General features: G+C 36.1%; 1 protein-coding gene across 1 annotated transcript in view; it reads left to right on the forward strand.

The window, feature by feature from the left end:
• The first annotated feature begins 5294 nt into the window (after nt 1-5294).
• Nucleotides 5295-26547, forward strand: part of trus (programmed cell death 2 like trus) — a 33422-nt gene continuing 12169 nt past the window's right edge. The window contains exons 1-3 of the mRNA XM_090384381.1: nt 5295-5505; nt 14551-14717; nt 21444-21669. Of these exons, the coding sequence (XP_090240507.1) occupies nt 5404-5505; nt 14551-14717; nt 21444-21669 (495 nt within the window). The 5' untranslated portion in view covers nt 5295-5403. The remainder of the gene's footprint in view (nt 5506-14550; nt 14718-21443; nt 21670-26547) is intronic.

A 26547-nucleotide genomic window follows, 5' to 3' on the forward strand; every position in this document is an offset into this window, starting at 1 on the left:
ACAAGGACATCCTTGAGACAAAAATACTTTCCACAATTAGAGATCACTATGGAGACGCTACCAATTGCATTTTTCAGGACAACTCTGCTCCATATCATGGAGCCAAAACTGTAAGTACTACTTCATAATATTAACAAAAGTTTTAAATTTATGAACCTCAGCACCTTTGCTTAAATAAATATAATTTATTTCGCTGTTTTTACTGTCCACAGATGCAAAAATGGTTAAGAATAAATCAATTCGTACAATAACATGGCCTAGAAACAAAAAATCAAATTATTAGGGTCATCCGTAATACATTACATAAATCCATATTTGTGTCTGTAAATTGCGTGTGTTTTCTGGTCGATTTGCCTCTTTTGCTGAACGAAAAAACCCCAGTTTCTGGGGGGATTTTCGTCCTTCTACGCCTGAGACCGACTAACTCAGCCACGGCGTGAAAAAAGTCCATTAAAATTCCTCGCGTCATCAACGGGATTCGAACCCGGGCCTTTTCCACCCGGTGTCTGGGAGGACGGTGACGATACCACTGTGCTACCGGCATACCATGGCCTGGGAACAGTCCAGACCACCATCCAATTAAAAATTGTTGGAACAAAATGTGTGTTTTGGTACTGCAAAAGAAACTAAAAACACTTAAAAAACCGCAGGAGACATTAATCCTTGTTTGGTACCATGAGATTTACGAGGAATACATTCAGAACTTTATCCAGTCGATGCCACGATGATGTGCAGCAGTCAAAGCAAGGGTATGGGTATATTTACCCATAAGGCATAAAAGTACATTTTTCTTCATATGTGTATTGTTATTACTTATTTATTTCTAAAACATTAGCTGCAGGTGTAAGTACAAACAACCTAAAAATGAGATGATGCAATTGTTTTGAGTACCACTCTATATCAATCTTTTGGAAGAATTTTCCTCTATAAACTGATTCAGTACTTATGCTAGACAAGTAGGCTACATTTTCCTGCAAAGTAGCCTAAATCCTATGACTTTCTTATTCACATAAGAAAGAAGTGAAAGATATAAAATGTTAGGATAATACTAGGGCTCAAACCAGAAACTAAAGACAAAAGTCATAAAGGAGGATAAGAAAAGTAAATGGTTTGTAAACATTTCGAATATAATATTATATGGAATATATTCTGTGGCCCATTCCCTGTAATTGGATTGTAATGCATAACAATTGCTTCCAAAGTATAAGTTCCAAAGGAAACTTGAAGAACGGACTTAAACAATGGATAAAATCCCTTTTTGGCTGCAACACGAATTCCAACCACATGATTATCTTGTTTACCTACGCTGTAAATTATTGAAAGTCATAATCTAAAGCAAGCTTAATATTATTACTATATTTAATACCAAGTGAAATTAATAATATAGTTTATTAAGCAATCGCCTAAACCATTATACATTAAGGCGACGTTTCAAGCATCTTGCCGATACCCATCATGAGACCATGCTGCTGACAATCTCCCACGTTCGTTCATCGATGCTACCAGAAGCCTCGTATACATCCCTAAAAATCTCAATGGAAAACAGCCACGTAACTTCCGTCCCTGACTATTATTATTATTAGCCATATGGTGCAAGGAAGCCTGAGGCTTATACTGCACCAGCCAAACAAAAATTTGAGTTACCCTGTGAGAGAGAGAGAGAGAGAGGAGAGAGAGAGAGAGAGAGAGAGAGAGAGAGAGAGAGAGAGAGAGAGAGAGAGAGAGAGAGAGAGAGAGAGAAGGAAAACACCAAGAAAGAGAGGAGAAGAATGAAGAATGAAGAAGAATGAATCCAGGTGTGCCAAGCCCATACTCACCAGATGTGAGCCCCTGGGGTAAATATATTAAACCTAGGTACAGACCAATCACAGTCGGTCTCATTGTAAAATTCGAAAATTTGAGGAGAAAGCAACTCTGCTTTAACAAAATAATCTCTTATGCACGCTTTCCTGTGCATTTTCCAAGGTGCACCTCCTGTGACAAGCGTGTCATTGATTCATGATCGTTGCTCTAGAGAATCTGAGTTTGGAGCGGCGAGCATCCACAGGTGTTTCTATGTATCCTAACCAGCAGCATAGTGAATATAATCACCGTCCTCCACATACCGGATGGTGAAGGTCTGAGTTTCAATCAGTCTGCGCAGTAGCACAGTGGTATCGTCACCGTCCTCCCCACACCGGGTGGAAAAGGCCCGGGTTCGAATCACGTCAATGACGCGAGGAACTTTATATGGCTGAGTTAGTCGGTCTCAGGAGTAGATAGCAAGGTTTTCTCCCCAGAAACTGGGGTTTTTCCTCCAGCAAACAGACAAATCGACCATAGAGCACACGCAATTAACAGACATAAGACACACAGCAAGGCAGATGAATTTAATTATTCGAGTGGCCTAAATATAATAGTTTTTTTTTTTTTTTAGTTTCAATCACGTCAATGATGCAGTATGCAGGGAGCATTGTCGAGGCCGCGTTATGTCAAGGAGCTGTATACGCCATAACCTAAAATTTCATTAGTTAGACAACATTTCCTCCTCGCCTTTTCTTACAACCGAATACATCACGAATTGTCAAAATAATAGAATAAAATTATCTGCGAAAAGATCTAAACCTTCCAAACACTTCATCGTTCGTTCATTTCAAAAATATACGTGGTCTCAGTTATAATCTCAGTGATGTCCATTTTCATTTCCAAACCGCATCTACTTCTTCTGAAAGAATCCCATTTATCGGTTGATTCAACCACTGTCTCCGATTTATTTGCTGTACGATTCTCTTCGCTACAAAGGTGAAACTTGTGCATATGTCCGTTCTGGTATTCCCTTCCAGAGACTTAGTAATTTGGAATCTCCTTTTTCTGGTCTTCTCTGACTTAAAATCTCTCTACCACAATCTATTAAATTCATCTGTTGCCTCTTTCGTTCCCCCAATTTCACTGATCACATGAAAATCCTACACTTCCTCTCTCTCTCCGAGACTTGACTTTCCTCCAGTCCAACTTTCCTAACAGTGAGGTACTTTTCTGTGGTGATTTTAATGTTCACAACTCCAACTGGCTTCGGATTTCTAGTCACACGGATCCAGCTAGTTGAGATGCCTTTTGCAATTACTAATGCATTCTAATAGAAAATTTCATTTACCGGTGCTTTCCAGTCCACTTGGAAATTTCCTCATATCCAGCCAGTTCCTCAAAAGGGTGACAAATCGCTCCTGTCCAATTATCGTCCCATTGCACCTACTACAATTTCTAAAGTGACGAAGAAATCAATTAACCGTAAACTCTTAACCTAGCTAGAAACGTTCCATCTGATCAACGATACGATTGCCAGTATGGATTCCGTCAGTGTAGATTCACTGGTTATAATCTAGCTCATTTTACCCATCTATGGAAAAATTCAATGGAAAAATTTGGTAAAACTCAGGCAGTTGCTGTTGACATTTCAAAGGCTTTTGATCATGTTTGGAATAACGGTCTTCTAAATCTGATTGACAACTGTTTTTTCTTTTCTGTTTTTTTTGTAATTGGGTATCCAGTTTTCTCTCTGATCGCTCACTGCGGGTGATGGCTTTCTGCCTTCTAGCTTATCTACTAATGCTGGTGTTCCTTAAAAGTTCAGTTCGTTCTCCTACTCTTTTCCTTTTGCATATTGACTGTAAATCCTATCCACAGTTTTTCTGATGACAGCATATTACAGAAATTCAACTTATTGAATATTCGCTACCAATTCCTGGTAGTGGAAAAACAACTTTGTTGATTTTAATCCTTCTAAAACTGAGTCCTGTCTTATATTTCGCAAAAACAATTATTCTGCTCCTATGCTTATCTTCGATGACATTCTGATTTCTAGGCCATATCATATATGTCTATTGGAGATTGTCCTGACTTCTAATCTCTCCTGGCATAAGCACATTACAAATATTGCTTCCTCTACATGTAAGAAACCGAGTTGTCTCTTTCGCTCTCCGCGTTACTTTTCTTCCAACCAGCTGTTCGCTCCCTACAAATTGGAAATCAGCCCTAATGTAGAATCTTGTTCTCACATCTGGAGCAGTGTCCCCATAACCTCTCTCAGGTTTCTAGATTCCACTCAAAAAAGGACAGTTACGCTAATTAATGATTCTTCTCTAACAAAGTCTCTCCACTCTCACTCTCATGAACGTTCTATTTCTTCTGCATGCCTTTTTGTATGGATACTTCCATTGGCACTGTTCTCTGAATTTTATTCTATAATTCCCAGTCTCTCTTTGAAACCAGTCCAAACACATGCCGCAACAAGTCAACATCATTTTACTGTACAACTTCAAACTGACAGAACCAACTTTTCTTCTTCCTTATTTATTCATTGAATTTCTGTTTTCTGGAACAACCTTCCTTCATATGTATTTCCTGAAAATTACAATCTACAGAAGTTTAAGTCTAATGTAAACAAGTATCTTCTTTCATGATCTCAACCTTAGACTCCTGTTTGTTGCTAAGTACCATACATTCTAATACATCTCGCGTTGGGGGTTTCATAAAAAAAAAAAAAAAAATTACAATGAATGAATATGTATTTTTGGAATACGTAGATGGAAGATAATCTGTCCTAACCCAACAAACAGCACGCTGGGAAAACAAGACATTAAAAAAAAAAAAGACTATCATATTAGGGCTTCCCGAGAGTAAACTCATCTGCCTAGGTGCAATATCTCCATAAATTGCATGTGTTCTTTGGTCGATTTGCCTGTTTTACTGGACGAGAAACCAGTTTCCCGGGGAAGATTGTGGATCCTTGCTATATATACAAGGCTGAAACCGAACTAGCCACGGAGTGAAAAAAAAGCCTATAAAAATGTTCCTCACGTTATTTACGGTATTCGAAAGTGGAAAGGCTCGGATACCGAGCCTTTCCAATTTCGAATAATAAATAAAAATAATAATATGCTGAAAATATAAAGTGCTGTTTGAAGCTATTTTCAAGTCAAATATGTGAAGAATTCTCTAATTCCACCCACAACACTGGGTGGAAGCCTTTCCACCCGGTGTTGTGGGTTCAATGGTGATTATAATCACTGTGGTCTCCGAAAGAGAAAAAGAAGATATACGAAGGGTGAGAGAAAGATGTTTAGAGAATTCTTCACATATTTGACTTGAAAATAGCTTCAAACAGCATTTTATATTTTCAGCATATTATTATTATTATTTATTATTATTACTAATTAATTTTTTATTTTATTTTTTAATTCAATGCAAACCAAACTTATTTAGTGTACCGTGCCATTGTTTTTCTTTACCATATGGCCACGTGCTCTTGTTGTTGTTTTTGATGTAATTTTGTGTCTTTTCAGAATTGTGTACTGTTATTGTTTTTAACGAATAAGATTTTATGTTTAGTTTTAGGAAGAACGTTGAATAAGCAGAGGAGTGAATATGGCAGAGAATCGTGTATTGCTAGGTTTAAAGGATGATGAAATAACTGCAAATAAAAATTTGCAGTGTAGTTATAAGTTAAATAAAATTGGTGGGGTTCCTGTAAGTATGAATTAAGAATTTTCACTTGTTAAAAGATGCAGTTTTTGTACATTGAGTAATTTGCTTTTTAGTGTATTAGTAATTAGGGTCGGCCCCAGAATCGTTGAACCTAAAAGTTGTCAGTGTCACCACTCGCCGTCAGGTTCCCCTAAATGACCTGTCAATAATCTGGCGCCACGGTCAAAGAATTTGTTGCTCACTGTTAACCGTTTCTAGTGTTTGGTATTCAGGACTAGTTGAGGAATACGTTCAGGTGTATATATACGACCAGCTCCTTTTGTAAATAAACCTATCGAGAGGCTAGTCCAGGGGTGTGTTGGCAGTTTAACAAGGGACTCGCTCGAGAAGAATTTTAGCTAGGGCCACACCGGTAAAATAGCCTGTTAAAATTTATCGTACTAATTTTTTTAACAAGGGGACCACACGAACCCTCCCTATAGATCATGAAGAGGACTTTTGTATGGGGAAATAAGGAAAGCATTGAGATAAGAAAGCATTGTATGATAAATAATTTTCCTAATTATGTATAATGGTAACTCTATAATGATGCGTTACATGCACTTTTTCTAAAGTGTTTCATAACAAAGGATGAGGCCGTCTTTGTGAAATAGTGTTTTAATACAGAGAAGATGCCCATCATTAGGATCAATAGGAGGAAAGAGGAGAAAATGGTGGCAGTGGGGTGAGGTTTTTTTTAGAGTTTGTAGTAGTAGTATATGTATGTACATTATCGCCTTGGTCCTCTAAAAACAAATTGAAATTATTCCCAACCAAATCCAAGATTATGGTTTTTAAACACAAATTAGACTATGGCAGACCACTAGTTGTAAAACCCTACAAGAAATCACTTCAACTTGTCAGATGCATCAAATTTTTAGGAATCATCATCGACAACTGGCTTTCCTTTACTGCACATCTTCAACACGTATCTGTCAAAGTAAAGAGTTTTACCACAATGCTGCTCTGAATTACCAGACAAGACTGGGGTGGGAAGGAGCAGCAGTGCTTAGCATGCGCTTCTTGATTAGACCGGGGTTCGAGCCCGTCACCACCAAATACGGAGGATGCGGAAAGGTCAGAGAATGACCACCGCATATTCCCGGAGCAATATGGCCTTAGTTGCTAATGCTCCTAAAAAACCAAATAACAACAACAAGACTGGGGGTTGAATGCCAAACCCCACATTTATTTTATAATGCTGCAATAAATTCAGTCACAACCTATCCTGCCAGTCTTTGGTTTAGATGTACTGCACTTAAAACTGTACAAACTAAGTTATCCACTATACAACCTTGTTTTCTCCTTGGTCTTCTTCACCTTTGCCAAACAATATCAACTCCAGCTCTAAAATTTCTACAGAATTTCAGGGAATCGTTGTTAATCATCAAGCTGATCCCAAAACTGAATGAACTCAATGGGCTTCACTCTGAATTTGGCAGAATAGATGGACTTGTACAGAAAAAGGAGTCATTACCAAAAATTTTGTTCCTGACATAACTACACTACTTCCATCATCCACCAGAAAATGGTTTGGACCCTCGCTGTGTACCTCCTACATACTAACTGAATATGGTTCGTTTAATGCAAAACTTTACCAATTTAGACTTTTTAATATGACTTCCTGTCAATGTGGGCTACTGGAAGACTTCTCACGTCCTTTTTTGAGTTCCCTATTTACTAGGTGGCAGTGATCACAGTGTGCTGAAGTGGGATTTACTCAAAGAGGTAACTACCATTAGGGGTAAAGGGAAGGGTTATTGCTTCCGTAAAGGCGACTACGATGGACTGAGACAGTATTTAAATTCTATACAGTGGGACCAACTGATGATGTTACCAACAGCAAATTCAAAATGGGAAGCTTTCAAAGAACTTATCTTGGAAGCTACTAGGCTTTACATACCAACTAAGAGATATTGTTCAAGGTTTAGGCCAAAATGGATGTCAGATGAACTAATGAGGCATATGGCAGAGAAGAAAAATGCATGGGATACATACAAATTAACACATGACACAGAAGCCTATGATAGATACAAGTTGATATGCAACCAAGTTACAAAGGAGGTTAGGCAGGCGAAGGCAGATTACGAGAAATCCTTGGCAAGGGATGCAAAGAAAAACAGCAAAGAGTTCTTTACTTATGTAAACTCTAGAAGGAAGGGGGTGAATCAGATTGGTCCACTTGATATTGATGGGTCAAGTGTTGATGATCCTGCTCAGGTAGCTAACAAACTAAATCAATATTTTGCATCGACATTCACACATGAGGAGTTATTCAGCGAGGGGAATGCCAGAGGTGTATTCAACTCTAGCAGTAAGCTACAGAATCTTGAAATAACTGGAAGTAAAGTGGAGGAGAAACTGTTGAAGATAAACACAAGAAAGGCACCCGGGGTGGATGGGATCTATCCAGTTATATTAAAGGAGGCAGCAAAGGAAGTAAGCAAACCCTTAGCCATAATTATGAGAGCTTCCTTGGACTCAGGGGAGGCACCCATAGACTGGAAATGTGCAAATGTGACCCCAATTCACAAAGGAGGATCAAAGGCTGACACAAGTAGTTATAGACCTGTGAGCTTAACTTCTGTTCCAGGAAAATTAATGGAGGCACTGGTTAAAGAAGCACTGCAGGATCATTTAGACAAGACTTCAGTTATAGCTCAGACACAGCATGGTTTTGTTAAGGGGAAGTCTTGCCTGACCAACTTGATTGGATACTATGATGCAGTCACAAAAGAACTGGATGCAGGGAATAACTTTGATATTATATACTTGGATCTTAGAAAGGCTTTTGATACTGTTGCACATGGAAGACTGCTACACAAATTGGAGCAGTGTGACATTGGAGGCAAATTGCTGCTATGGATAAAGGGGTGGTTGAGGGGGAGAAGACAGAGAGTGGTAATCAATGGACACTGCTCATCGTGGACTGATGTTATTAGTGGAGTCCCTCAGGGCTCAGTGTTGGGTCCATTATTGTTTTCTGTATTTATAAATGATATTGATGATGGTATATCGGGCTTAATGTCCAAGTTTGCAGACGATACAAAGGTTGGCAGGGTTGTCAAGGACACTACTGACACTATGCTGCTGCAACAGGATCTGGAAAGGTTGAGCAGATGGGCTGAGAGGTGGCAAATGAAGTTTAACATTGATAAATGTAAAGTACTACACATGGGAAACAGCAACCCCAGAGCAACGTATCAACTCTGTGGTACTACACTGACAGTGGTAGAGAATGAAAGGGACTTGGGGGTGGTTGTGCAGGCAGATATGAAGTTCTCTGAGCAGTGCAGAAGGGCTGCAAGAGTAGCTCATGGAGTATTGTCAATGATATACAGGAATTTTTCCAGCAGGGATAAGGAGGTGATTATTCCATTGTATAAGGCGATGGTCAGGCCACACCTAGAGTACTGTATACAGGTCTGGAGGCCTCATTTCAAGAAGGCTGTAGAGCTGCTGGAACGTGTACAGAGAAGGCAACAAGATTAGTGAATGGAACAAAGGGGTGCTCTTACGAAGAAAGGCTTAAGTTTTGCAAATTACAGTGTCTGGAGACTAGGCACCAGCGAGGTGATCTGATAGAGGTGTATAAAGCCTTGAATGGTTTAAGCATGCTCAATGCTGATGGGATTCTTCCTCTAGCTCAGAAAAATCACCTGAGAGGGCATAAATTCAAATTGAGGAAAGACAGATGTAGGATAGACGTGCGGAAATTTGCCTTTAGCCAGCGGGTGGTTGGTTGGTGGAACAGACTTCCATCCCTTGTGGTGGAGGTTGATAGCCTAAATAAGTTTAAGGCTCAGCTGGACAGGTATTTTGAACGAACAGAGGGGTGAAGTGGAAGTGGGTTTTTTTTTTTTTTTTTTTTGGCTGATGCTGCATAAGCTTGCTTTCTTGCATCAAATGCCTCTACTAATGCTAATGCTAATGCTAATTTACAAGGACCTAAGATTGGCTCTTAAGGCAACAGTTCCATACTTGTCTCCTGGATGTGAGGAGTTACTCATACCTATCAATAATTTCCAAGGCTCTTCAAACCTTCTGTAATGCTGATTTTAATTTTAGGAAGACTTTCAACCTCAATGTTAATGCAAGCAATCAAATTGAAAACACATCAAAATTTAAAGTACAACCTGTTGCCTCTGTCATCCTAATGACATCATGTACAAAATTTTGCTAGTTTTTCAAGAACACAAGACGGCATGAAAATTTTAACAGATGTTGCATTTTTTTGGATAACTTTACTGCTGCTGTTTGACTGAAGACTTTTTCTCTTTGTGGACTACTTTGGGCAGCAGTGGATAAAGACATGGTCGAGCAGTTTCCCTTGTCATACTACACTTTTTTTTCTTCCTTTATGCTATTTCTTTGTCTTCTGCTATCCTGTCTCCTGAGTGAAAGGGAAAGATTGTGTGCGTGTGCTCGCACACACGCTCTGATGCCAGCTTGCTGGCACAGAGTTCTTTTCAATGGTTCCAAACTCGCTTTGGACATTCAGTGTGTGACTGTTGAGGTTGGCATGGTACATGTGCAGGTGTTGCCCGCCTACCTCCCCATGGTGTAGATTGGCACTGGGCAGGCCTTCCTGGAAACATAATGGCCAGAAACAACTAAACAGCGTAAACACACTGCACAAACATAACACTACACACATTTTGTGTGTAGTGTTATGTTTGTGTCCAGTTGTAGGATAGATGTTCAACATCTATCCTACAACTGGTTTTCCTCAATTTGAATTTATGCCCACTCAGGCAATTATTCTGAGCAAGAGGAAGAATTCCATCTGGCCTTTTACAGAGTTCTGTATTCATCACAATGTACCAAGGCAGAGTTGAACTGATGTTCAGGTGCCATCCTATATAAGATACTATATATGTCTACATATATAAGTGAAGTAGGAATTGGGGGCAGGGGGTTAGCCAAAGTTGAATTGAACTTATAGCAACACTGTGATGTTTGGTTTTTTGTTTGTTTATGGGCTTTGCCATGCAAGGGCACTATAATGCACCTAAGTATGGTAATGTTAAATACATGGTTTGTGATATTTGAAAGCAATTCATTTTTAAAAACAGTCTGCTATAACTTGCATGACATCTGAGAGATGCACTGGTTTTCCTTTTTTTATGTTAATTTTGTAAATTTAGGAGTAGGATTGTATCCTCCAATGTACCCACTAGTTTCCTATAAATAGTGATGCAGTATTTTCTGTCCTTGTCATTTACTGTGTAATATGTGAGGTTTATTGCTTTTGGCAACATGATGCAGTGAAGCAAAGCTTATACAACATTAGCCAAAAAAAAAATACATTTTCCCCCATTCCTTCCAATAATTTTCCCAAACAAATACTACATTTTCCCATTCCTTCCAGTTATTTGTCCAAACAAATGCCACATTTCATCATTCCTTCTAATAATTTGCCCATTTGTTCCAAAAATAATTCATTAATCCTCCAGGACAGATGTATGAAGGAATGAGAGCAGTACCACCATGCCTATGACATCCTGTAGCAAAATTATACTTATTATTTTATCATTATTATAACATATTCATTATTATACTAAATCAAGAAATGGTTACCTTTTGGGGAGTTCTGTGCCCAGTTTTATTCTGATATGGGCACTGGAGTGCTGGATTTATAGTGGTATTGGTTCTGTTCAGAGTAGTGACTTCTTGAAATTAACTTATTTCAAAGTTTTGTAAATTAGGTAAAAATGGGAGCATAATGGGCTTCACTCTAAATTAAATTGGCAATTTTTATGCCATTATATGAGGGTTTAGAGTCAAACGTTAACTACAAAATCATTTTGTAGTAAACATTTTTGTAATTAACCAAGAAAAGTCATTTGGCATTTTCTTGGTTTACTGGAAATGTACTTGCAGCCTAAGCTACTTTTTAAATTACTACAGAGATACAGTTCTATGACATGATTTGCATTGTTATTTTTATAAAGTGAAACTAAAGTTGTGTCAAAGCAAAAATGCAATTTTGTAGTTAACATTGTTTGACACTAAACCCTCGAATTATGCCTTTAGTCTCATTTAATGAAATTGTCTTATTGTACCATTTTAGCATTAGTAAAGGCATATGATGCAAGAAAGCAAGCTTATATAGCATCAGCCAAAAAAAAAAAAAAAATCAAATTTCACCCAACCATTTGCTCCCAATTTTTGTTTAGTTCTGCCTGGAATCTATTTAAGCTATCAACTTCTACAACGACAGATGGAAGTTCCTTCCAGAAATCAACCACACGCTGGCTAAAGGAAAACTTCTGCACATCTATCCTACAACTGGCTTTCCTCAATTTGAATTTATGCCCTCTCAGGCAATTATTCTGAGCAAGAGGAAGAATTCCATCAGCATTGAGCATGCTCAAACCATTCAAGGCTTTATACACCTCAATCATATCACCTTGCAGGTACCTAGTCTCCAGACACCAATTTGCAAAACTTAGGCCTTTCTTCATAAGAGCAACCCTTTGTTCCATTCACTAGTCTTGATGCCCTTCTCTGCACTCGCACCAGCAGCTCTACAGCCTTTCTAAAAAGAGGCTTCTAGACCTGTATACAGTACTCAAGGTGTGGACTGACCATTGCCTTATACAAGGGGATAATCACCTCCTTATCCCTACTATAAAAATTTCTGTATATTATTCACAAGACACCATGAGCTACTCTTATAGACTGTGTGCACTGCTCAGAAAACTTCATATCTGCTTGCACAATTACCCCCAGGTGCTTTTCATTATATACCACTGTCAGTGTAGTACCACACAGTTGATACGTTACTCTGGGATTACTGCTTTACATATGCAGTATTTTACATTTGTCAATGTTAAACTTCAGTTGCCACCTCTCAGCCCATCTGCTCAACTTTTCTAGATCCTGTTGCAGCAGCGTACTGTCATTAGTGTCATTATCAACCCTGCCAACCTTCCTATCATCTGCAAAATAGTATTTTAAGCCTGATATGCCATCATCAATATCATTAATAAATACAGAAAACAACAATGGACCCAATGCCGAAACCTGAGGGACACCACTAATAACATTAGTCCATGAAGAGCAATGTCCATTGATTACTACTCTGTCTTCTCCCACTTAACCATACCTTTATCCATAGCAGCAATTTGCCTCCAATACCATACTGCTCCAATTTGTGCAGCAGTCTTCCATGTGCAACAGTATCAAAAGCCTTTCTAAGATCCAAATATATGATATCAAAGTTATTCCCTGCATCCAGTTACTTTGTGATTACATCATAGTATCCAATCAAATTGGTCAGACAAGATTTCCCCTTAACAAAACCATGCTGTGTCTGAGCTATAACTGAAGTCTTGTCTAGATGATCCTGCAGTGCTTCTTTAACCAGTGCCTCCGTTAATTTCCCTGAAACAGAATTTAAACTCACAGGTCTGTGATTACTTTTGTTGCCCTTTGATCCTCCTTTGTGAATCGGAGTCACGTTTGCACATCTCCAGTCCATCGGTACCTCCCCTGAGTCCAAAGAAGCTCTCATAATTATGGCTAGGGGTTTGCTTATTTCCTTTGCTGCCTCCTTTAATATAACTGGATAGATCCCATCCACACCAGGTGCCTTTCTTATGTTTATCTTCAACAATTTCTCCTCCCCTTTGCTCTGAATTATTACATCATCATCTAACTTACTGCCAGAGTTTAATTCACCTTTGGCATTCTCCTCTCTGAATAACTCCTCATGTGTGAATGTAGATGCAAAATACTCATTTAGTTTGTTAGCTACCTGAGCAGGATCATCAACAGTTGAACTATCGATATCCAGTGGACCAATCTCGTTCATCCCCTTCCTTCTGGAGTTTACATAAGTAAAGTAATCTGATAATCAGATGAAGAGTATTACTCCCTCTAGTTGCCTCCCGAACATGTTGATTTAGAAAACAATCATCCAATAAACCCACAAAAGCCTTGTTAGTGTGTGAGTGACAAACCCACAAATTCTAGTCAATATCTGGGAAATTAAAATCCCCCATTATAAGACTCTCTAATTTACTGGCCCACTCTATTTCCCTGTACAGTTGTTTATTGTACTCATCAGAGTCATTATCCCTATAGCACACTCCTACTCTCAAAAGTACTTCCTTGGATTTTATGTATTTCTTAACTAATAGCATAACCTATCCTATACCTATATATAACATAATATTCCTATCCTGTCTTTGCTTCCCATACACACTGTACTCCCCAAATTCCATTTCTGTATTCCTTATATCTGTGTGACACCACGTGTCTGATATCTCAACAATATCTGCCTTTGATGTTTTGACCAACTCCTCAAATTCATCAAATTTATTTACCAAACTCCTAGCATTGGTGTTCATGCAAGTATACATGCACCTGTTCCTATTCTTAGCTACCCTAACACAGCCCATGTATTTATATGTTCCACAACAGCTCTCAGCAGTCTCTGGAATCCCCTGCACCTTGTTTTCCAGGCTGCTGCTCATTCCATTAGAAGCAGTGCAAGAATCACTTTCACCTCTGCCAGCAGCTACTGTTAATCTATTAGTCTTTGTATCCCCCCGCAAGCTAGCAGTTTTCCAACCCATCTAACACTCTCCCTCGATAGCATCAGCAATATTCTTTCACCCTTTCTATTTAAGTGTATCCCATCCCTGTAGATGCAGTCTCTCGTGTTAACAAGCATAGACCAGGCTTAGAAAAATTCCACCTCTTGCACCTTGCATAATCTCTCCAGGACAGAATTGATCGACAAGACTCTCATCATATACTCCCGCCTATCGTGTCTGGGCAGAATTGTAGACACTTTCAAATTCAACCCTAATTCACAGCTTTTTTTTTTTTTTCAGCATCATTTTATTTAGCATCATGCTACTTTTGGTACCAGCATTGCAGGTTTGCCAACCCCTATAATAAATATTTAAATTGTTGTGGATTATAAATAAAGAGTATAATAAAATATTCCCATTAGATAAAAGAAGTTTAAATTTTATTTGATATTGTTAAAGACAATACCCAGATTTTGTCTGCATGAAAGAACTTTTTTTCTAGAACTGGTGCCCATGTTCACAAGGGTTGAGCAATCCTTTATGTCATATTTGCTCAAAGAGAAGCATTCTGGTTGTACAGCTTTACTGTCCTATAGGTGTTTCTTCTTACCACAGGACCTTGTATGTTTTCTGTTGTAGAAGATCACAATGTTGGAACCAGTCTCTTGGGTAAGCAATACGAATAAGAGATCTAGAAATAATTTAGAATATTCCTTTCAATATTATAACACTATTATAACTGAATAATTTAGAATGTTCCTTCAACATTATAATTTCTGCCTTGAGAGTCCCTCTCAATTTAATAAAATTATGATGATCATTCAAAAAAGTTTTTACCGTCACTATTACTAAGGAATTGAGTATTAGCTTTAAATTTTTTTATATGGCCCCTGAAATAAAGTTATACTTTATCAGTATCATAAATTATTCATCATTATAATGAATGCTGTTTACTTTAGTTTAGACCTTGGATTGTTATCAAATTTTATGGTTTTTCATAAATATTTCTTTTGTGAAATTGGCAAGGTTAGTGCCGCAAATGTTGATGGACAAACAAAAGAAAATTTAACTGCAAAATCAGTGACATGTCTGGAGTTGTTTCAAAAAATTCTGGAGATTTTTAATTGCTGTTAGTCGTCATGGGTGAAATATATAGCATCACTTTGATTCAGAAGCTGAACAATGTCCTGACCTGGATATCATTATTCTCTTTCTTGGTGATTCCCTTCTACTTGACTCTGTCTCTTTCGGGGTAACTTGTGTTTTTTTTGTCTGGTGCAGCATAAGCCTCACACTTCCTTGCACCATATGGCTAATAATAATCTGGGGATAAGGGTTTTTTTTTTTTTTTTGTTTTTTTTTTTGTGAAATCAAGATGAATTTTATTCAAGGTGTTTAGGTTTTGAATTACCACTGGACCTGTTGGATTAAGTATCATAAATAATTATCTATACATATATATGTATGATCTTTCTTAATCAAAATAGAAACTTTTATTATAATTATTTTTTTTAATAATGTGTTTTAATACTGGTTCAGTTCTAGTGTAACAAGAAGTGAAACATAAGTATAGTTACCTCCTTATCATTTAATTACTAAGATTATAACTTTATAGAACACTTAATAAAACTCTATAGTTTTACATTCTTTAAATTTAGCTGTTCAGTTTAATTAACTGTATAATATTTATTACTCTCCTCCTATATTCGAGGACGAAATTTTCAAGATTATATAAATGATGCTAGAACTAGGGGACATAAATTCAAGTTACGCGGGGAAATGTTTAGATTGGACTGCAGGAAGTTTTATTTTAGCCAGCGAGTTATAAATTACTGGAATAAGTTGCCTTCATGGGTGGTAGAGGCCGACAGTTTGGGGAAATTCAAAGGTCATCTGGATAGTACTTTCGGGTAAGGGAAGCGCATAGGATGATAGGATTAATTTCCTTTTTATTTAATTTTTAATTTCATTTTATTATTTTTATTTATTTATTAATTATTATTTATTTATTTAATTTTTGTTTTTATCATTGTTTTGTTCGGATTTTTTTTTTTTTTTTGGCTGGTGCAGCATAAGCCATAGGCTTTCTTGCACCATACGGCCGTTACTAATACTAATACTAATACTATATACGTTTATTTATTTTTTTGTTGGAAAAATTTTGTCTCCTTTACATATATATACACGTGTGTATCTCTTCACAAGAAATACTATGTTCACGAGTCTTAGATAACAATATGTGTGAAGTGTGCACAGATTGTCTAAATTGCATTAAAACTACATTTAATGTATGAATTTCTTTTTCTATACAATTTGTATGAAAAAAAGAAATAACAATTGCTGAATTTCTGTTTGTCTGATTTTAATGAAATTTGGAATGGCTTGACAAATGTGTTTAAAAAGTCTAAATATAAAATATGAAAATCCGTCAATTGGGAGTCGAGTTGTTACTTGTGGACAGAGGGACATGGTGAAGACGGTAAGCATATGTATGTGTATGAATGTGCCTAAAAATTAGAATTTTGAAAGTTTGGTTTTTCTTTGTGCTGGTGTGGGTGAGAGAGGGTTAGAGAGAGATTGAATTTAGTAATACAGTATAATCTTAGTAATTCTTCATATGCTTATTTTTTTTCAATTTTAAAACAGTATAAATTTCTACTCCTTTTAATTTGTCATGTTGGTTAATTCATTACAATTGTTGGGGTCCCACCAGTGACAAAGGCGCCTCCGTAGCCAGGTTGGAAGGAGCAGCAGTGCGTAGCACACGCTTCTTGATTAGAACGGGGTTCGAGCCCGTCACCACTAAATACAGAGGATGCGGAAAGGTCAGGGAATGACCACCGCATATCCCGGAGCAATATGGCCTTAGTTGCTAATGCTCCTAAAAACCAAACAACAACAACCAGTGACAAATTACCAAGATTATACTGTATTATTTGTTTCCATATCTGAAATTTTGATTAAAAATTCCGTACGAGTACTACCAGATCAGTTCATTTCAATTTTCTACTTTTCCCACCCCAGAATATGCTTTTGTGCTATGCGTCAAATAGTACAGCAGCATTAATTTGCTAGGTATTATTTGATTCTGGGCACAGTATATCAAATTTTGGATTGACGTGATATAGTAGTGTTCTCTTTTGCCTTCAGATATGTAATTTGCTAAGTGTTGACTAAAGTCTTATCACTATGAGAAAACTTTGTGTAGCTTCTAGAAGCAGCGAGTTTTACAAATTGTAACCAACTTCCTAAGTTAAGGTAATAGCTACGTTTTGAAAATAAGGGCTTTTAAATTTCTTTACATGATTAAATTTGTTCCTCTATGTGGATGTAATAATTAAAGACAAAAAATGTGTTTTTAAAATTTGGGACGGAAAGTGTGAATGGGAGTAATTGTCACTTTTTATACTTTTGATTAGGAGTAACTGGTGGGAGATATATTGTGAAGTTTGATTTATGTCAACAAACACATTGCTTAGAGAAATTGTGGAAAAGCTTTCTGCAGTGTTAAAAGGCTCTCTTAGTCAACTTTTGTAGAAAATATTTTTGTAGAGATATTTAATTTTTTGAAAAAGCTAATGCAGAAATAGAAAAAGGATAATACAAATTCTAAGAAATGAGCTCAAAAGTGAATACTTTATTGATGTATGAAAATTACATATGATGGAAGTTGCAACTGCTGATTGTTGCTAACTGGAGGAGCAATCAGTGGTTGAATGTTAGTCAGGAAGTTCATTGCCATACAGTTTTCTACTATATTTTATTTTTTCAGATATTTTCTTCTATTCATAATTTACAAAGAATATATATAGTAATTGAAACAATTTTTAGTTGAACGAATAAAACTATAACCCCAAGGGCTCACATCTGGTGAGTATGGGCTTGGCACACCCAGGGTCCTGAGCTAGATATCATCATTCTTCTCTTTCTTGGTGATTCCTTTCTCTCTCTCTCTCTCTCTCTCTCTCTCTCTCTCTCTCTCACACACACGCACACACACAGTGTAACTCAGGAATTTTTTTTTTTTACCTGGTGCAGCGTAAGTCTCAGGCTTCCTTGCACCATATTGCTAATAATAATAATATCATTCCATGTTTGTACCTTATTTTGTTTTTGTTTTTGTTTTTTTAAGTTATCTGAACTTTTTTGAAAATTCGTGCTTTGTTAAATTCATACCGTGATTATTATCTGAGAACCAGAAAACTTCCAAGATGTTTTTGCATCAAATTTACAGAACAAGGTATGACATTTCAAGCCCATAATCAGTCCTTGATTATTCAACTCGTAATCAGTCCCTAGATAATTTTGCATTTTCAAAAAATTTTTTTCTGTAACTGCATGCATCTGCTCAGTAGAAATGGGGAAAGATGTAAACACCCAAGCCTTGGCATGGGGAGGGAGTGGAGAGAGGCTTAAATGTTTATTAAATTGTTATAATATAGTTATAACAAAAGGTAGGGGTCATGGAAACCAACCATGCACCCATTTCCCAAGATGTAATTCTTCAAGTCCTTCACAGGTTGTATATCAATGGCTATACACAGGACTGATCCCAAGTTGGGGCTATAACACCTTTATTTATAAAAATATCCTATATTTTAATCATGGGGAGACTATACACCCTAGATCTAAATAATGTGGATATTTTTATTGCTACATAGTGATTAAAGCTTAATGATTTTTCAAAACACTTCTTTAACCTCCCTTTCTCCTCTAGAGAATCCTTGGATTATTTACCATCCAAATGCCCTTGGCTGTTAACCATACTAAAGAACCTCAATTTAAAACTTGCTGCTGTCAAACCTTTATCAGCATTGGGGCTATTCATAGAATTTCCAAAAAAATGACATTTCAATGTGTGAAACGTATTCCAATGTGAAGTGGCAGGAAGACAATAAAAACAAGTATTTTTAAAAAGTGAAATCTGATTTCAGATGTTATATAAACAGTTATTTTTTTTTTTCAATTAACTTTTTAAATAACATTAATTAATTACTGTTTACCTTCTTACATATCGCATGTGGGCTGCAATACTGGCACAAAAAAATGTCATGTCTGGTAACATGTGAAATCAGTCCAAGCTAAAATTGTCAACTTATTTTATGGTTGAATGGGATAAGTGCCAACTTCAAAATTGGATAAACCATCATCTTATTTCTATAATTAAGTATTACGGACTTGAGAGATAGAATTATTACCAGTTTGTAGGTAGTATTAACTCAAAAATCATGTTTTATGATGTGTTAGTATTGTAACCCATATGCGATATTATATGTTAATGTAACATGAAAAATATATGTTAATAGTATATTTTTGAACCTTTTTTTTAACTCTCCTAATGAAAAAAGGTCCCAGAATGCAAAAAGTTTTAATAGCTGATATCTATGTAATTAAACAAAGCAAAAAAAAAAAAAAAAAAGTCATTTTATAACATACAAGTAAATAAAATAAACAACTCTTTAAAATATGGTTTATTACATTTAATGAAATCATTCATGATTTACGATTTTTCCTCTTGTGTTTATTATTAATCTTAATTATTTATTTATTATTAATTTGCAAAAAAAAAAAGTTTCAAAGTTTACTTCTGGTACATTCTATCATTGTACACAGGTCCCTCTTTCAGTAGAACTGTGTTAAAAGTTTTATCGATCTCTTTTTCTCAAAGTTGGCAAATATGCATCTTTAATTCAAGGGATGATTAATTTTAGGCAATTAGAATCACTTTTTGGGAATAGGTATTACATATAACAAAGTCTTGTTTTTAGTGCCACATAGCTCTTGATTTGGTAATGTAAAAAATTACAGCCCTGTTATTGTAACAAAACCAAACACTTTTTGAAGTGTAGGGGGAGGGCTCTTAGGACAATGCCATGCACTGGTATGCCATTCAAAAAATATATATAATAAATATTTTATTATATTGACCTTTTCATAAGAATATGACATCTCTTGACTTTCAAGTCATATGAAGATTCATATAATCTTTCAATTCAGACTATGTATATAAAGTGCTTAGCATCATAATACACAGCCATTTCTGAATAAACGGAAAATTTTTAAGGTGGCATCGTTTTAGGTTATATCTCATATTGTGAATACCTTCACAACGAGTTGCCATGATATTGCACTACTTCGAATAAGTAACGCTTCATCTAAGGAGAAGACTAGTGTTACTTATTCTCAGATAGGTACCACCACCCAGACAGCACTGTTTCAGGGCTGTTTGGCCCTTCGTCAGTGAGTGGGTAGGTACCCAAGTGATGCAATGAATCACTTGCATCACTTGGGTACCTACCCACTCACTGACGAAGGGCCAAACAGCCCTGAAACAGTGCTGTCTGGGTGGTGGTACCTATCTGAGAATAAGTAACACTAGTCTTCTCCTTAGATGAAGCGTTACTTATTCGAAGTAGTGCAATATCATGGCAACTCGTTGTGAAGGTATTCACAATATGAGATATAACCTAAAACGATGCCACCTTAAAAATTTTCTGTTTATTCAGAAATGGCTGTGTATTATGATGCTAAGCACTTTATATACATAGTCTAAATTTGTTCGCAGCTTGAGGCTCTAGCCCTAAATGCGCCTTAGTCTAAATCTTTCAATTCTTAATGAAATTTTGTGAAATTTGTTGTATCTCCCTCTTCTTAAGCACCACTTGTACTGCTATTTTCATGGAGCTGTCAGTGTAGTTGGACTTAAGTTGACAATCTTTGAACTACGCAACAAATGTTTGAGGGTCACATAACAATTTTCTTTTAAAGGCTTTTTTCTTGCTAAATTATATCTACTTGGTAATAATTCAAGGACATAATGTATTTTCATTTTTATTATGCCATCTGATAAAGTAATAATATACTTAGTATAATCTCTCAGTTAGTCTTTTTTTTTAGTTACAAGTAATGAGTACTTGTAATTTTCAAGTTATTCCTTTTTACTTTTAAGGCATTAATTTTATACTTAGTTTGAAACTTGCTAAAAGTTTGTAAGATGTACTAGTAAATCTTCAGAATACTTGTTTCTGAGTTGTTCCATTTTGTTTTATAATAATGATGTACATGTGAATTCTAGGGATTTCTAAATAATTGAGTACATTTTGCTTCTAAATTATAAAATCATTTTTGTGTTATTTTGGTCTTCTCAAAATTTTGAAAACTAATTAGGACTCCCTTTTTCTCTCTTTTGCTTTGTGGCCATCAGGATTTCAATGCCTACAGCAGAACGAACTTTTGGCATTTATCACAGTTCACAGTAAGGGTGAAATTTGTTCTGCCATAAATATTAAGGCCACCTCACTTAGAAGTTGAAATCCTGCTAGCCACAAAATCATAAGAGTGGATGAGAAAGTCTTCCTACTTTTCATAATTTTAAGTTTATATTACTTTTTTTAGTTGGCAGGTATTAAGATGCCAGTTTCAAGAATCAAATGTACAGACATGCACATCACCAGTTAAATCCTCAACTGATGATTGGCTAGATAAGGAAGATGACTGGGGTGATGAGTGTGTAGCCGATTCTGATATGATAGATATCAGTACAGCGGGAGCAGTATGTCCAAAACAAGATGAATTAGGAATTGTGACAAAATTAGATGGACTTGCTCTTTCTAAAGATTCAGTAAGTAAATATTATTTATACCCATCAGTTCATAGTATTATATTATTTATATCCATCAGCTCATACCTTCTCTTAAGCTTCATCAACATTGACTGCTTACATTTATATACTTTTAATTCTTGCAGTTGTGATTATAGAGATCAGGTTTCATATGTTAAAGTGTCTTAGAATACACATTTTTCATTAATATGGTAAAAGCATATATTCCAGGTTTATTAGCTCTCACAACAAGCAAATCACTCCATAAACACACACTTATATAGACATAATATACATCTCCATCCCTCTTGCCATATCAGTCTCATAATATCCCTTATCAATATCATATTATCTGGAATAGAATATTACAAGATTAATATGGACTTCCAAACTCAGTTTATTTAAGCATTCTTCCTCAACTTTTAAGGATGACAAACTTATAATTCTTCTCTACAAGCAGCTGATACATCTTGTTCTTCTTCCAATAGGCCTTGGGGGTTGGGAAAGTTATGACTCATAATAACTGCAATTGAATATACCGAAACTTCATTAAAAATGTACTGTTAACTGTAGAGTTAAAAAGCATTAAAAATAATATAGACAAAAATAAAATATGTAAAGTTAAAAATACACAAATACTGCAAATTAAAAGCAATAATTCCCATGCTCCTACAGTAACACGAGAGCTGTGATCCTGTTGATGTTATTTAAAGATGTGCCTGACAGTAAAGTTCTGTTGTTGATAATGGATGTGGTCGCCTTTGAAAGCTACAGTTCTGGTTTTGTTGCTTTTAATTTTCAATATTTTTTGTGTATTTTATGTATTTTATTTTTATCTATATTTTTATCTCTTAATTCTACAGTTGTCAGTGCATTTTTATTTTTACATCAAAATTTTATTCTGTTTTATTTTATTTTGCCTTAAATGTTTGGTCATATATGGTTGGTATGCAGCTGCAGTTAGTATAAGACTTCCTGGTTTTGATTATTGTGATATTATTTTGTCCCCACAACAGGAATATCTTTCTCATAGACTTGAATGAATTCAAATCAAATTCATTGAATCCCTTTGATTTCAAAATCTTCTTGCCTTTCATCGTTGAAATTATGACGGATTTTTTTATTGTTTCAGAATTGGCCCTCTACACTCAAGATGACAGCTCTGTGGTCTCTTTGTTTATGGTATCACTAACTGTTATTGATTCTCTGTCTCTTCTTGAACAAATACCTTTCACTATACTCTGCTTGAACTCTCATCATAACACTTATTTATCAGTGCTTATTCCTTGTACGTGACATTTATTTGCTGGTCTTCTTTTCCATTTCCTTCAAGTATTAAGTAATCACCACACTGATTTTGTGCTTAAACTGTGTGTAACACATTGCTTTTTACTCTGTTTCATTAATCCTTATTTTGTATAATATTTTAAAAGAACTACTTTGTATTCTCTATAATGTTACTACATATTGGAATGCTCAGCTTTCTCACCAAAGTTTAAAGTTTGCATATCTAAACAAATAAATAAATATGCCAAGAGTTTAACTGATTTCAACTGGTAATCAGTTATTACCAAATTAGTAAAGTCAGACTATATTAATGAATTAGCATTAGCATTAATAGTACAGGCATATGATGCAAGAAAGTAAGCTTATGCAGCCTCAGCCAAAAAAAAAAAAAAAAAAAAACACTTCCCATTTCACCCATCCATTCACTCCAAAAGTTGTCCAGTTGTTCCAGCAATCAAGTACCTGCTGGCTAAAGGCAAATTTCTGCACATCTATTCTACAACTATCTTTCCTCAATTTCAGTTTATGCCTCCTTAAGTTTGTAATCTGAGCAAGAGGAAGAATCACAGAATTGAGCCTGCTCAAACAATTCAAGACCTTATACACCTCAATCAGATCACTTCGCAGGTGCCTAGTCTCCAGACATTGCAATTTGCAGAACTTGAGCCTTTCTTAGTAAGAGCACCCCTTTCTTTCCCTCACCAATCTTGTTACCCTTCTCTGTACTCATTTTAGGAACTCTACATCCTTCCTAAAATGAGGCCTCCAGACCTGTATGCAGTACTCAAGGTGTTTTTGGCTGACAATTGCCTTATACAAAGGGATAATTACCTCCTTATCTCTGCTAGCAAAATTCCTGTATGTCATTGACAAGACCCCATGACCTGCTCTAGCAGCCTGTCTGCACTGCTCAGAAAACTTCATATCTGACTGCACAATTACTCCAAGGTCTTTTTCATTCTCCACTACCCTGAGTGTAGTACCACACAGTTGGTACATTTCTCTGGGGTTACTGCTCCCCATATGCAGTACTTTGTATTTGTCAACGTTAAACTTCAGTTGCCACCTCTCAGCTCATCTGCCCAACTTTTCTGGATTCTGTTGCAGTAGCACACTGTCAATTACTATCATCAACAACCCTGCTAACCTTTGTATCATCTGCAAACTTGGACATTAAGCCTGATATACTTTCATCAATATCATTGATAAATATACAAAACAACAATGGGCGTAACACCGAACCCTGGGAAACTCCACTAATAACATTAGTTCACAAAGAGCAGTGTCCATTGATTACCACTGTCTTCTCCCACTCAACCATTTCTTTTATCCATTGTAGCAACTTGCCGTTAATGCCATACTGCTCCAATTTGTACAGCTGTTTTCCATGTGCAACACTTTCAGAAGCTTTCCTGAAATCCAGGTATCTGATGTCAAAATTATTTTTTGCATCCACTTCCTTTGTGACCACATCATAGTATCCAATCAAATTTGTAAGACAAGACTTCCCCTTAACAAGCCCATGTTGTCTAAATTATTACTGCAGTCTTGTCTAGATGATACTGCAATGCTTCTTTAACAAATGACTATTATATTCCTCGGAACAGAAGTTAAACTGTCTGGTCTATAATTATTTGCATCACCCTTTGAACCTCGTGTGAATTGGGGATACATTTGCGCATCTCCAGTCCATGGGGTCTTCCCCTGAGTCCAAAGATGCTCTCATAATCATGTTATTATGAGAATAACATGATTATGAGAGCATCTCATAATCATGTTATTCTCATAAGGGTTTGCTTACTTCCTTTGCTGCCTTTTTTAATATAACTGGATAGATCCCATCCACCCCAGGTGCCTTTCTTATGTTTATCTTCAACAATTTCCCCTCCACTTTGCTCTCAGTTATTGCAAAATCATTTAGCTCCCTGTGTTGGCGCACTATAGCCTTAGATGCTGATGCGCCATAAAAATCCTAATAACCAACCAACCAACCAACCAGCTCCCTGTTAGAGTTTAATAAGCTTGTGTCCTCCTCTTCCCTACAGAATTCCTCATGTGTGATGAATTCTGTAGGGAAGTGGAGGGCAGTGGGTTGGACCATGGACCATGGGAGGATAATTATTGAAGTTACTGAAGTAAAACATTTATTAAGAGTTTAGTTAGACCTTAAAAAAGACTAATGCAATAAAGAACACATGATAACTCATTATGGAAATTTGTATCATATATGAAAAGAAATTCATAATATATACTGTAGTTTGAATTAATTCATGTTAATGTATAAATGCTATTTGAGTAATGAATAGTTACTTGAGATAGGAAGGATTTGAAAAGTTTATTTAATATTTTGATTCTCATTCAGTTTTGGTCACAGAAATAAAGCTGCAAACTGATACTGTGATAGTAGGCGTGGTGGCTTGTTGACAGCAACAGTCTTATATGTGGAAAATCATTTATATTTTCATTTGGTGAAATGAAATTCTGTAAATAAAAACTGCTTTTTATTGATTCTCTGTAATGTTTAGGAATAATTCCATACATAGCCGTTTTTGCTTCTTGCCAAATAGGTACTGTACTTGCCGAATAAGTGCAGCATCTACTGGGTACTTGTATTGCAATATCCAGAGTTGTCTTGAATAATGGAATACAATGTTCTCACACTGATATTTGTGTTTGTTGACACAGTGGATATAGTCACATGCAGTGGGTTGGACCATGGCATGTTAGGAATATTCAGATTAGTGGCAGTAATGTTTTAATGCTGCAAAATACAAGTTTTACGCTTGGGAAATAATGGTGTTAGTCCCCCAGAGTAACCTGTGCACTTAGAGAGGTTGAATTAAAAGCTGTTCAAGAAAGAAAGGATTTTGAGAGGTTACAATGTGGGTAGATGTGAAATTCTCTGCAGTATAGATAGGTAAGGAAGGCTCATGGTGTCCAGTTGATTTATTGAACGATTACTTGTAGGGACAGTGAAGTTATAATTTCACAGTACTAAGCAATTATGAAAAGCTACTTGAAATACCATATCCAGATATGGAAGCCACACTGAAAAAACAAAGATATTGAGCTCCTTCAAAAGGTTCAAAGGTTTAAAACTGAGAGGAGGCAGTAAAATGACTGAAGTGAAATTTAAGTGGTTCTAGTGTCACCGAATACTGTGAAAAAGTTTCATAGTATTAAGTGACACTAGAACCAGTGGGCATAATTTCCAAGTGAGGAGAAAGAATTATAGACCGGATTATAGAGAGCTTTCCTTTTGCCAGTGAGCTAACCATTGGAATATTATAAAGCTGATGGAATATATATGAAGCTGATGGCTTGGGGATATTCAAGCCATTAGTCTCAAAATGCCTGCTGGGTATCCTCCAGAAGAGGAAAACACAGGTTTTTTTTATTTTTTATTTTATTTATTTACTATTTTATTTTTATTTTTTTTGGTACAGCAAGGGCCTCAGATTTCTTTGCATTGTGTAGCCAATACTGATACAGTGCAGTGCCCAAAATCTGCAACCTTGGGACTTGGAAAGTTCTCATTTTTTTTTTTTTTTTTTTTTTTTTTTAATTTTAGGACTTTTTAAATTTATTAATGTATATATTAATATACTTGTT

This window comes from Mastigoproctus giganteus, chromosome 11 (assembly GCF_048544385.1).
Source record: "Mastigoproctus giganteus isolate SK-2022 chromosome 11, ASM4854438v1, whole genome shotgun sequence".
NCBI lineage: Eukaryota > Metazoa > Arthropoda > Arachnida > Uropygi > Thelyphonidae > Mastigoproctus > Mastigoproctus giganteus.